Source organism: Cataglyphis hispanica, chromosome 2 (genome assembly GCF_021464435.1).
Source record: "Cataglyphis hispanica isolate Lineage 1 chromosome 2, ULB_Chis1_1.0, whole genome shotgun sequence".
In the NCBI taxonomy this organism is placed as follows: domain Eukaryota; kingdom Metazoa; phylum Arthropoda; class Insecta; order Hymenoptera; family Formicidae; genus Cataglyphis; species Cataglyphis hispanica.
The window spans coordinates 8,933,531-8,948,004 of NC_065955.1; the positions used below are offsets into that span (position 1 = coordinate 8,933,531).

At 31.1% G+C, this 14,474-nt stretch overlaps 1 protein-coding gene across 1 annotated transcript; it reads right to left on the minus strand.

The window, feature by feature from the left end:
- Positions 1–134: 134 nt before the first annotated feature.
- Positions 135–10,398, minus strand: LOC126859084 (monocarboxylate transporter 14). Its single transcript, XM_050610021.1, has 5 exons — positions 9,342–10,398; positions 5,477–5,689; positions 4,658–4,784; positions 3,749–3,928; positions 135–3,515 (listed from the first exon to the last, which is right to left on the minus strand). Exons 1-5 carry the CDS (start codon positions 9,481–9,483, stop codon positions 2,276–2,278), a joined length of 1,902 nt encoding a protein of 633 aa, XP_050465978.1. The 5' UTR covers positions 9,484–10,398; the 3' UTR covers positions 135–2,275.
- Between the last annotated feature and the right edge of the window lie 4,076 nt (positions 10,399–14,474).

A 14,474-nucleotide genomic window follows, 5' to 3' on the forward strand; every position in this document is an offset into this window, starting at 1 on the left:
CTTTTATTTATAATGTAAACCAAAAAATATATAATATATGCATAAGTTATAATATGAATAAAGAGAAAAAAATTTAAACAATTAGCTTTAAATATATAAAGACTTAATAGGAAAATTGTTAATATATTTTGGAGTATTTTTTTTTGTTTTATGTATTTGTGTATAGAGTTATATAAACATAATATATATGTATGTATATATATATTACTTACAAACTGCTTATGACCTACTTGTAAGGCATTATTTCTGGCGGATTTCGAAAGTTTGAAAAGTGGACCGATCGAATTTTTCTTTAATAATTGAAAAAATTCGCAAGACCAAAACTCTTGACACAAGACGATATTTTAACGTTAAAATGGATAAAGATACATTTCATCAGATATATTCTGCTTCAATTGCATCTTATATTTGTCGTGGATTCATTTCATTAATTCATTCTCAATTTAGAAAAATGATAACTTATACCAGAATTCTGGTCTTTGTTTAATAAATATAGTTCTCGTAAATAAGATCCACTCTTCTAGCATTCTAGTCATTCTAACAATAAGATCGCATTTACATATGTGTGTGCGATCAAGTCTTTAGAAATAGATATTGTATTTACAATTGTGTGCCAATTTACTTTATTACTAGATTCGTTTATAGAAACGAAATTGGTACATGCTACATTGTCATTGTATTTTTATTCTGATGCACAACTAGTACCATCATGACAACTGTCTTTTCACTAAATATTTAAGAAAAATTGAATTATTTTTTGTGCCGATGCAAAAATTTTACTTTCAGAGAGAGAATAATTTTTTCTTTCTTGTTATAAGGCAAGAGATATTCTTTCTTTCTAGTTCGGAGAAAAGAAGCGATTTCTCAAAAAAGTTTTTCTCTCGAAAATTGTTTCCCTAAATAATACGCTTTATAGTCAAAAATGGACTACGCGGTGCGTGAGGCCATATTGTACGTCTCATCACCGATACAAGAGCGTATACTTGATGGTAAATGTGATCAAATCTGATATCGCTGACACAGAATGAAATTGATTTTGCTAATTGAAATTTTTCGGTTTCTTGTAATTTAAAACGGACCGTTGTGTACCTATACTCTATACACTATATAGGCCCTATTAATATTTCTCATCCAGTTTTCGAGCGATATATTTTTTATTAATTTCATTCTTAAAAATACAAAAAAAAAACTTATTATTTGCTAATTTCTTATAGTTTTATCATTTTAAGTACTTCTCGCTTTTAAGTACTTTTTACATTTTATCATTTGTAAGTACATTTTATTATAAATATAAACTAAATGTGAATGCATTTTATTTCTATGCACTTATCTCAATTTTTGATATTATGATAATAAATTAAATTTTTATTAAGAAATTAAATTTTATTTCTTATAAAACGATGAATTTATTAAATGACATTCTTATATTGTAATTATGACTTCAAAAATGTAACAATGCATAATCAGCATTCCGTTTTATATTACAAGAAAAAAAAATTCCACATGATAGAATTATTTCTCATTCAGTATACGTAATAATTAAAATTACTGATAAAGACGGTAAACATCATTATATCATATTACTTTTATCAGTCAATTCACTAATGAAAAATGTAATGCTGTGAAATAAAATATAGGCTTGAAATTAATGATTTGTATCAATTAATTATGGACAATCTTCGATTATTATTCAAGATAACTGATAGTAAACTGATATTTGGTACAATAAGATTTTTTCACATTTACCGTTCTATTTGGCGATCAATTATAATTACTATAATTAATAATTATTCGACAGTCATACAATCATACATCGTAGAGAATTTATGCAAAAAATTGTCGGATTAAGCAAAACGCTCAAAGTTTCGCTCGATCCGAAAACTTTTCGCCAGTGTAGCTTCGATACATTACATTCATGCTAACATCACAGTTTAATATTCGGCCACGTTTTTACTCTTTCTCTCTCTCTTACATACATACGTACGTGTATACATGGCCACCTTTAAGCAATTGCGCAATTAAGCTCATATGTGCTTTTTAAGTATCAAGTCATATGTTGCGACTCGTTTATATATATAATTGCTTCTTCATAACTTTACATTTTAAAATTTGAAAATGAGAATAGTTTTCTATCATATATGCATCATAATATGCAAATATAATATGTACTGTCCCAAAATTCAGATTTTAAGACATAAAACTATGAAAAGAGTGTCTAGTACTAATGATAGACAAAAATTGTCATATTTTATATACTTTGCATTTATTTGGTCTACTATACTTTATCTATTTTGGCGGATTTTTCCAACGCTGCTTGTCTTCGTCGGATGAGTGGCACAATACCCCAAAGAGATGCGCCGAACACTAGAATGATGCCAAGTATACTGAAGATCGGTCCGTAGCTGCCAATCTGCTCATATATTATCCCACAAATGGGTGGGCCGACCAACTGAATGACACCGTTGACGAACAATGAGATGCCATAGGATGAGGTAAGCTTTTCCGTTCCCAACATGTCGGCCATAATAACGGCGGTGATGCCAACATAGATGCCAGATGCAAGACCGAAGAAAGCACAGTAAACGGACAGCATACTATATGTGTTGGAGGTGGGAAGAATGGCCAAAGAAATGCCAGAAGCGAGCAGACCGCCAACGAAGTACCAATGTTTAGGCATAATCTTGATGTCGGAAAGAGCTGAGCCGCCGATACGGCCCACAAGGTCGAGCATAGAGACGATCGACAGCAGCAACGACCCTTCCCAATTGTCGAAACCCAGAGACATGGCGTAGGCTGGTAACAGAATGACGAAGTTGGTGTAACTGATGGCATTGGTGGAGTTGGAAATAAGAATGACGAGGTAGATGGGATCCTTGAGCAGGCTAACATCGAAGAACTTATTCTGTTGGTTTTTTTCATCATCCTTGCTCCGCGTCTCCTGTTTGCTGGTTGTCATCGATTTCCTAGCGAATGTGCTGGAAATGGCGTTCAGCGTCAAAGTAGACGCACGTTCCGGATGTAGAACCGATAAGGTGCTACCATGATATGGTGTGCTGACGTAGTTGAAGGACGAGTCGCTGGGCGAATTCAATGGTGATCTCGCGAATGTCCTGGAATATTTGTTGGAATCGGTCACGCTACCACGGCCTTCTGGCACAGCGTGCAACGTCGGCGTACTGTGCATCTGGCCGCTGATTTCGCGTCCGATAGGTGGTGCGCTGATTTTCCGCGTGCGGTTTTGCACCGGTGTGTTTTTGTAATACTCCAGAGCAACGCTTGATGCACTTTTCGGTACGATCGGCGCGGCTTTCTCATTCGATGAATTCGATGATAACAGCTGACTGTTACTCTTCTCGGTCGCTTGCTCCGGGCTACTAGTGACGGTTTCCTCGTCAACACGCACATCATTGTCATCCGGAGATCGAACTGGAATCATGTGCCATTCCACCGGGTGATACAAAAGCGCACTCGCCCAGACATTTAATGTAACGGCACCCATTATTAATACTGCGCCTCTGCGAACAAATAAAACAAATGAATATGTCATCGATTATATATTATATCTGATAATATTTTAACAGGTAATGACAGGTAATTTATAAATTTTTATTATTGCTAACACAGTTGGCCACCAATGATAGAACTATTATTATATAAAAATTGTAAGCATGATTTCTTACATTTTCATTTTCGTAGCATTTATCGGATATTTAGATGATTGATTTAAGTAAATAATAAAGAAGCTCACCTGTAACCATATTCTCGTAAAAGAAAGCCCAAAACGGGTGGAAGAAATATCGAGCCTAACGCACTGCCGGATATGCAGAGTCCGTTGGCAAGTCCTCGTAGCCGTACAAAATAAGATGTTACGATATATACAGTCGGAGGAAACGCTAATCCCGCTCCCGTACCTACTAATACACCATAACTGGAAACAGGGAAAATTACATAAGAAATATTCACTCATTATATAATAAGATGCTACGCAATACCCCGAGATATATTCGAGAGAATTACGGATTAAACTAAAAAAATGGATACGTTGAGTTTCACAAAACTTTTTTTACATTTAAATATTTCTTTTAAATCATCTTTATTGATATCGAATAGATTCACTCAAATATTTGCATTTTATCTTTATAAGTAAAATTTTTTCTACAATTGTTTTTAAAAAGTTTTTTTGTAATTCCTTTGAAAAAACTTTCGCAGTAAATGCATATAATGATATCAATGAATATAAATTAATTTAATTATGAAATCTAATTATGAAAGTTAATTATGGTTTTTCTTAAATCATATTATTTAAATATATTATGTATAAAAACATAAAAGTTAAAAATAATTTTGCTTAAATATAATTATTTTATATTTGACAAAGTTTTACAAGACAAAGTTTTCGTCGCAATTTTCAATAGAAAATATTTATTTTCATTATTCATCTTATAATTATTTTTTTTCTAACCAAAAATTTAATAATATATTTATTTGAAATATTTATTTTTATAAATCTATCTTTCGTATATAACTCTAGAAAAATTACTTTATTCATTTTAAACAAGATGCGATATTGATTGCTGAAAGGTATTTATTGCGCAAAATATAATGATCAAATAATTCTATTTTATAATTCTATTTTAAAAGAAAGGAGAGAAATTACCTTACGCATAGAAAGGCCACAGAGTCCGCGAAATAGCTCAGCATCATCCCCACCGCGGCAAATGTCCCCCCTATTAAAGTTACCGTACGATAGGAATACTTGACCGAAAGTACACTAGAGAGTGGGCCTGGAATGATAAGATATCACAAGAAACGAAAGATGCAAGTAAGTACAGTCATATTTGCTTAGAAATTATTTTGCAGCTAAATCTCTAGTTCTTGGAATTTTATCATGATTTTACCATAGTTTCTCATTCTTAAAAAGACACAAATTGGTGATTCAGAATCACATGTCAAATGTAATCGCGTAAACAATTTGTTTGTTCTAAACTAATAATTCTTAATTTGTTTACTCGAACATATATCAATGTGATTCATAATATACGAAGAAAACTACGCACGTAAACAATAAATGCAAGCAAATCTTTCCATGTTACGAAGTCCATATTATTGTGAACCGCTTTCATCTATCTTTGCCGGGATGTAATAAAATCCATATTTGTATTATGATGTAACGTATAAATTAACATATTCTGATGACCTTATTTTTTCATATTATTATCATAAAATTATAATCAAATCACTGTAAAAACACATGACTTGGAGTTTTGAAATTTTGATAAGGCAAACGAGTAACAGTAAACTGAATGAGACTAAATCTAAATATATTTATTTAATCGTGAATTGTGTAAACACTAGGACAGCTGTGAAGAAAACAAAACTCAACAGAATCCGATGTAGGAAAGATGTCTAAAAATCATGAATACGTTCCCAAAAAATTTAACGATGTAATATATATATATAAAATGATGGTTCTTACCTAGCGAACTGTATAAGAAATAACAGAGCGATGGTATCCACGCAGCTGCTGCTGGTGATGCGTCAAATATATCGAGGAATTCAACGAACAATACTCCAAAGGACTTGATGGTGCCAGGGATGAGAAGGTTCACCATGACGGCGGCCAGAAGCACCAGCCATCCCCAGCCTCCGTCCGGTGGGACTAATTCCTCTTCTACCTTTTCATCTTTTTCTGTAAGGATAAATATGTTTGAGAATTTTTTATTTATTCTTTCGAGAGTTTTTATGTCATTTATAACTTATAGTAATACAAAATAACATCATTATATTGTTCTTTCTATGATATTTTTTTATCTTTTTGTTTTTTAATTTGATTTTATAAGATTTGTTTTATTAAAAACTAGAAATAACTTGATCCTCTCTCGTCTGTTATAATCAATAGCGCATAATTTGCAGACTTCGTAATATATTGCTTATCATATTGGAAAAAAATGTCTATAAATATTTCTTGAAAAGGTTTCACTTACTTGACAAGTGTCTATCATGTGCCTTTTTTATTTAAAAACTGACTTGAAGAAATCGATTCCTATGAATTTATTTAAATAGGTGAAGCAAAATGATAGAAAAGAACATTAAACAATTCTCGTAAATTCTCAATTTCTTTCTAATCCTGATAATTCATTGCAGTGACTTGTTCAATATTTAATTTGGCAAATAAAATACAGGAAAGATAGTATAGTTGAAACAATATGGTTTTTTATCTTGTATAAACATTTTGCGAAAACCTTGAGCAAATAACAGTAATTAGGCAAATAATAAGTATATAATAACAAATATTCTTTCGATGTGCGTTTTACGAGACATGTTGAGTATGAGAGAGTTTTCCTTATGTATTATATGGCAATAATTAGACAGATTCATAATTAGATGGAAATTAGTATGCTAATGAATTATGAACGGTAGAAGAGACTTTGCTACTTAGAGATAATAAGTTATATTCGACGTTTCAAGTGTGCTCAGATACTCGTTCTTGGGTACAATAAATTCATCCAAAACTTAAAAAAAAAGAATGTTAAAGTAGATCGGAAAGAATTTTATAAATACATCAAATAATAATTAAAATATTACCAAAATCTCCTTGCAATGTATTTCAATTCTTTTGTAAAGATTTTCTAAAAAAATTAATTAGTACAAAAAATATTTACATCGTAAATATTCTACAAAAAGAAATTTTTCTGAATAGAAACTAAACGCGGAGCACTTGCAAACAAAGAGGGATCAAAGATCTTAAAATTCCCAGACAACACCACGTTCAAAATCGGAATATAAAAGAAGATGTCTTAAAGACGTTTTATGATATGAATTTTAAAAAATATTTTAATGATATTTTACGTCCCAATTTTGGACGTGATATTGTCCGGGTTCTTACAATATTTAAAAAGACTAGTAGAGATCGAGATTAGCATATCCCAAGTGTTCATTAATATCATGTAATCAATATAAAAATCGCTAGTTCATGTATTAGGAAAAGGAAGAACAAAATAGATATCCCGCTTGTTCATATTGCGCATACGCGTAGAAAGAAAAAGTTGTAATTTCTCCCGTCACCGACAAAGAGTAACGACTCATCGGTATGCAACATTGTAATACCGATTCTGATCACTTCGCATGCGGAAGTCGTTTCTTTTGTGACATGCATTCTGACTTGCTTTTATACGAACATTCACAAACAATGAATGTGAATTATAAGCGATCGAAAGGAATTCGATTGACATAATCGAATTTTTATGAAACAAATTCTTTTTTTATCTTTGATATGCTTTTTTTATAAAAAAAAAAAAAGATTTATTTCGGTTCCTCTATATAAATTAAAATATTCTGAAAAATTTTTATTTTTACATATGTTTTGTTTTGTAACGGAAATACATTTGTTATGCTAATATATATATTATTTTCTATTCCGCATACATAAAATTTTAAAAAGATATTTTTTCATATTATTCATCAAAGATTCAAAATTTAAAATATCATTAAATATATATTGGAAAAAATAGAACAAAACACATTAAAAAAGAGAGAGAAATTCAAAATTTTTAAAAGTAATTTAATATGCAAACTTAAGTTGCAAATTTATATCTTTCTACAAGCTTTTTTAATAAAAGAAATTGTTAAGAATAAAGCTTAGCTTAGCGTGCGTCTAGCACATGCATACACATTGACTATGAATGAATATTGTAACTGAAAAAATTAAGAAGGCTGAACAATTTTGCAATGATATCAGATTTTGGCAAGCGTTTTAATCGTTTATATGTCAGTTTTACATTTACTCAATATGCTTCTTGGCTCATAGGCCAATCTTTTTATATATTTAACTCTTCTATTTATAAAAGTTCCATTTATAATAATTAAACTATGATACCGAATGAAAGGAATGACGGAGCATAAGAATGGAAAAAAAAACTAAAAAAGAACAAAACATGATAAAAAAATTATAAATAAACGTGGTATGAATTATAAAAGCAAGAAAAGAAGAGATAACGACAGTATGAAACAGTGAAAGAGACTGAGAGATATCTATCGGTCATACGGACGTTTCATGATAAGAGACGAAATAAAGATACGAACTACATATCGATATATATCGATACGTGAATAAATTTTTAATATGACTAATAATATAAATTATATGCATTCTTGTTTTAATAAAAAATGAAAAAGAATATTTGGAACTCAATTTGATTTTTTTTCTAGCAGTTTCAATAGGGAATATCTTTCTCAAGACAGAAAACAATAGATGAAAGAATCGAAAGGCATTTTTTCGCTGCAATGTGCAATAATGCTTTTTTTAAATGGAATTATTTGTTTTCTTTTGCGTAGTATTAAGATTCTTTTCGTCATTTTCTGTTAAAAAAAAATATTAAACCAAAGTTAGCGAAAAATAAGTGTCTCATAATTTTATATCAAAATATACACAGAAGATATAAAATATATCATAAAATATTCACTTATCTATTTTATTAATATTCACTTATCTGATTTTATCTTAATACTTTGTATGTAGAATATGTGATATGAAAGAAATCACAAAAATTTATAATATATATAAAAAAATTTTTATAATATATATAAAAAGAGATTACAGTTTTATTATATATTTAAAGACAAAATTGTATTTTGCAGGTGCATTGTTGCGGAAAAATTAACGTTATAAGAAGTTGAACCTTAGTTTTGCGACCTTCAACTTTTTACTATATCCATTTTTTTATCGAGTTTTGTGAGAGATATTTCCTGTTACACATATATACAGAAAAATATAAGAAAAAAAAATGTAATAATTATCATTAATTATTTATCATCTCATTATGTATTTTATCTAGAAAAATTGAAAGACGAAATATACAAATATCTAACATAAGCGGAAGGACAACATGCTAACGATAACCTCAGTTCATTTTATCAGTAATTCCAGCTGGCAATGCTGGCATTAACAAAAATCGTTACGCGTTCCGAAGATAAAAGAGGATAAGAATCTTTCTCGAAACAACGAGAGTGCAAACTCAATTCTCTCAATATTTATTAATGTCTCCGTCATTAATTGTATGTATCAGTCACTTATACTAATACTAACGTTATAACACAATTTTCTCTTAGAAAATTTCGTTTTTATTCAACATAAATGACAAGCTCATGTAAATCATTTGTAATATTTATATGTGAAAAATTGTAAAAAAATTTCAAAGGGCTTTCAAAGAAATTAGCTTTATAAAGCTCTATAAATATTAGAAAATGTAAAATTTCTGATTTCTTAAGACAAAGATCTATCGTGCGAATCAATGGGATTCGCATTTTTTCCGAATGTATATATATTAACTCGCGCGGCTCACCTGGCTTATTGGTCCCATTCAAGAGGTCCTTGTTGTTATCGGTTTCCTGAGATACCAGCCTATAGTCGCCCTTTCGGGATTTACCCGAGCCAAATTTGATGTTGATCCCATTGTCCTGATCTTGAACTCGTTGCATCGTCATCGACCTTTATTCGCGGTTCGCGCGCGCATATACCAAACACACGAAAAACAACACACGCGGTCGTCCATATACACAGCTGGGAGAGATAAAAAACGCGAGGGCCGATCACACCACTCTCGGATAATGTATATGTGAAATATATATATATATAATGCACGTGTATGTGCGCTACCACACAGTAGCACGACAGTTAAATGCAAAACGAAAAGATACCGAAGGCGAGAAAGATGGGGAAATTAAAAATGAGAGAAAGAGAAGACCAAAGAGGGCAACAACCGTTTCCTTCTTCGCGTTTCCTTCTTTTCTATTTCTATCCTGGATATCTATCTGCCTGGATATTTCTCTGCGATACGCTCTTTATCACTCGTTGCGCGCGTGCTCCGGACGAATATTCACAGTGTTGTAGATAACTATAGGTAGATAGATACGTATAGATACCGCGACACCGCGGGGAGATCGCGCGTCAATGCTCCGAAAGACGCTCTGCGTTTTCGCGAAGTGCTCGCAAGCTTGTGTCATGAATCTGAACGTGCCAGCAACGGCGTCGTCGATCCTCGTGCTGCCTCCAGCCTCCTCTTTTCGCACAACCATCCACGGCCTTTCCAGTCATAGACCTCGTCGACCCGTCGATCGACCCGGCCGTTCCGTTCCTCTTCCGCCCTCGTTGAACAATCGTCTCCTCGCGGCGATATCTCCACCCGAGCTGACTACCAACTACCTCGTCGTCTTCGTCGTCCTCGTCGTTGTCCTGACGCATAGAGAACGTGTAGCGACATCGATGCACGTACATGAACCCCGCCGCTTGCTGTCACAATGCCGTCGTCATTCCGTTCCCCCGCGTAAAACACACCCACTCCCTATTCACACGCTCGCAACATACGTGCGCTACGAGCCGACTGATCAGCTGTGTGTCATGACGCAGGGGCGTCAAGTCTTCCCTCTCCTCCTCCTCCTCCTCCCCTCTACTTTTACGCACTATAGACTCTATAGTGTAGAGTGTATCCCTTCCATGTCATGTTCCCTGACAGTTCTATTCAATGCGCATGCGCGCGCCAATACTACAGTGATCCATGATCAGTCTCTTTTCTTTTCCTTGTCTTTCTCTCTCTTTCTATCTTTTGCGGACGTCTTTTTTTTTGTTCCCGGGTATGCGACCAAAATAAGAACGCACTCGTATTTTTTCGACAACAACGTAGTCAGGGCTGTAGCATAGACTCTTTTATTTAAAAATTGAAGGAATAAGCAGATGAAGAATGTATTCGGTCAAAAATATTGTAGAGATATATAATACTTTAATCATTATATAACAATTATAGAAAATTATAGTATCCTACACCAGCATGCCTTATCGTTAGACTTATTTATCAATAATTACAATTGCTGATAAATATCTTTAACTGCGGATAATGGATTAATGTGTGTGTTGTGTGTCCTGTATGTGTGTATATATGTAGTATTTTGAAACAAGGAAAGTGAAAAAAAAAATAAAAATGAAAGAGTAAAAAAGAAGAGACAACAATAGATGAATAAGTATATAAGAATAAGAGGAAACAATTATCAGTATCAAATTACAAAGTATTGCTAGATGTCATTTACATGATTAGTTTCTAAATTTATTCTTTCGAGAAATGAGGATTATATTTACACAAAAGAAAAAATATATATATATATATATATATATATATATATATATATATATTATTTTCAATATTTTAAAAATAAAACAAATTTTATATAAATGTTAGTGAAATTAATTTCTTTTTTAATATCAGAAAAATTTGTTTCCAAAATTTACTGTTTTCCTTTCCATTAATACATTAATAGTTGTAAACTTGCGGAAAAATTTACAAATAAAATTATTGTTAATTTTTTAATAAAAGCAATGTCATTTTCATTATCGGAATTTATAGCGTATATATAATTTATATCAAAAATAATTTTTATTTATAATTTTTTTTTGCGGTGGAAAATAAATTCCATATATTTATTATTATTTCATTTGGACTCGTGTGTGTGTGTATTTGGGAATATCTTAAAACTATTATTCTAAACTATGGTAAATTTCACCGTGTAATATAGTCTACATCACATTTCTAAGAAGCTCTTCCCTCTCCATCTCCCAAATGGAGCAAAAAGAACAAGCTACGGTAAATTTCCATAGACCTTCTTTATTTGTTCCCAAACGTGATATTAAAAAGCAATGAAGAAGTTTGTTTAAGAATTTCATATTTTTTAATTTTACTCTCCATAGAGTAAATAAAAGCAAAAATTATTTTTTAGGATATTCTCGTTTCTTTCATCATCTCGCATACTTCATATTTTTATACTATTTTATTTTGCGATGCGAATGAATATAGGTAGATGAATATCCGTAACACGAATGCCAAAAAAAGCTGCTTCTCATAATTTTCACCACGTATACGTGCGTACGAAATTATCGAATTCGATTTCGTCTTTGTCCGTTTAGCAGTCCAAGTTTCGACCTTGCCAAGCCTACAGGCGCGAAGAGGAGAGCAATAGGGGAATGGAAAATTTCGAGTAACGCAAAGCATAGGATTTCACGCGCCGTAAGATATTTGTCATCACATTCAATCAGTCTTAAATTTAATATTTATCGCACAGCTGACTATCCTATTCCGCGAATTCAAGCAAACTAAATAGAAAACGAGATTAGCGAGACATTATAATTTCTTATCGCGTGCAAAATTATCATGGATCTAAAAAAAAAATAAGACAATTTGTATATTTATATATTGCAAAATTTACTTGTACATTTGAATTCAAAAATATCTTTTTGCTTGTTATATTTTAAGAGATAGTGAAATAATGAGAGCGTTATATAATTATATTTTTCTTCGATTTTCTACTTGTATATTATGATAAGATGTAACTGCTAAGCATTTAAAAGCTTTGTGATAAATTCTATATTTTGCAACTTAATAGTTCTTTACTCTTTGATAAAAGCATTAATCCATAAGTATTATAACATTTCTGTGTGTGTATGTGTGTGAATTGTTAAACTACATATAAATAATCTATAAAGAACGATGTGTGTGTGTGTGTGTGCGTGTACGTACATAATCCGACAAAATACAAGCAGATAATTCAAATGTCGATAATATATCATGGCTATAGTCACTAAGCTTATCTATCAATTTCGGGAAATTTGACTTAGCTTATTTAGACGTCTTTTAAAATGTAGTATCATTTTATACCTCGAGTAAAATAATATCTCATCGTTGAGTGCAAAAATTTGTAAAATTTCAAATTTTGCATCTTCAATGATCGAGATAATATTATCGCTAATTAATCATATACTTCATTGATATGTTAGCATCATCATAAGAAATGTTCGGAGATAAAATTTTCTAATATATATTTATTAATATCGAGACATTGATTACAAAATTGATTAATTGATCAAAATAAAAGAGTAAATATTGTTTGTGCCTTAGTTAATTTTTTTAATAGATTATAATAATTCTTTTAATTCGATAACAATTTTCCAAAAAAAATATTCTGAATGCAATCTTATACATGTTATTAATTGCAATATGTAACAATAATTGTTGTATCATATTACTGTTAAATTGCGATAGTCATTTGATAGCCGACGATCGAAAATTATTCACGCTAATTGTATAACAATATTATATAATTATGCTCGCACGCGCGCACGTGATTCTCTTAATCATTCATATAATCAATATAAAAAGAAGATTACGATCAATATAAGATAATGGAAAAAATTGATTAATTTGCCGATTATTGTTATATATGCGTATCATGTAATTTTTAAAAAATAAATTTAAAAATAAAATAAGCTCAGTGCCTATATGTATCTTATATTACATGAAGTTTTCTAATAAATTTTTATTGAAGCTTCTCTCTCACTGACATAAAATCTTTTGATAAGCGCGAGTTTGATAAACGAGAGAATGACAACCATAGCGCGAGTAGCATATCAACCGAAATAGAATAGTCTCTTGTGACTACGGTTACAACTTAATTATCCGTTAATTAATTAGCCGTTTCCTTTAGTAAACCAAATGGAAACGCATGATCAGCAATACACGTAGTACATAAATTCGTTCTTATTAAGCATTAATTGGTGTCGTCACAAGGGTAAGACAAAGAACGCAATCAATGGTCACTATCCTGTCATATATTCACTTGTGGTTCTCTCTCTCTCTCTCTCCACCTGCCACTACACTCACCACCGCCACGCACACGTACCGCACTGCACACGCACACACACACACACACGCACACACACACACACACATACACACATCATATGTATTATTTTTCAAGTTAGAGAGATAGAAAAAAAAATAAAATAATAAAAATATTTCAAAATTTTTCTGAATAATATATATATTTAGCCAAAAAAAAATTTGGGAAAATATAATATTTTAGTATAGTTATTAGAGTGTAGTTTGTAAACGTAACGCATAGTATTCTCAAGTTCTATTTTATTTAATATTATTTTAGTCTGATTTTCAATATTAAGCTTTAAAAACTCAATAATATAAAAAGCGCTATTAAAAAATAAACTTTACTCTAAATTAATTATAAAGAATAGAAAAAAATAACTTATAATTTACCTTAGAGAGAATACAAAATCATATATAATTAATTTAGAAACATTTAATATAATAATTTATTTATCTCTCTATACTTTAAAAATTCGTTAATCTTTTTCAATCTTTTTCTTTAGAAAGAAAAAAATTATGCTTTGCTTTTCGATATCAAACAAAAAGTCGTCATTTTTCTCATTACGACATATAACTTTTTTTTAGTCAGAAGTATGTGATTGTTTTAAAATATCCTGTGTATTGTGAGTAGAGTTATGAACTAGGAAGAAGCGAAGAAATATGAGCCAGAATTAATTAAAGATCGTCCGTGGCATTCTTCGCAAGAGAGCAACCGTTCTTCTACGACGAACATTCTTCTAATGCTCGCTAATTGCATTGTTCTTAGAAATATTG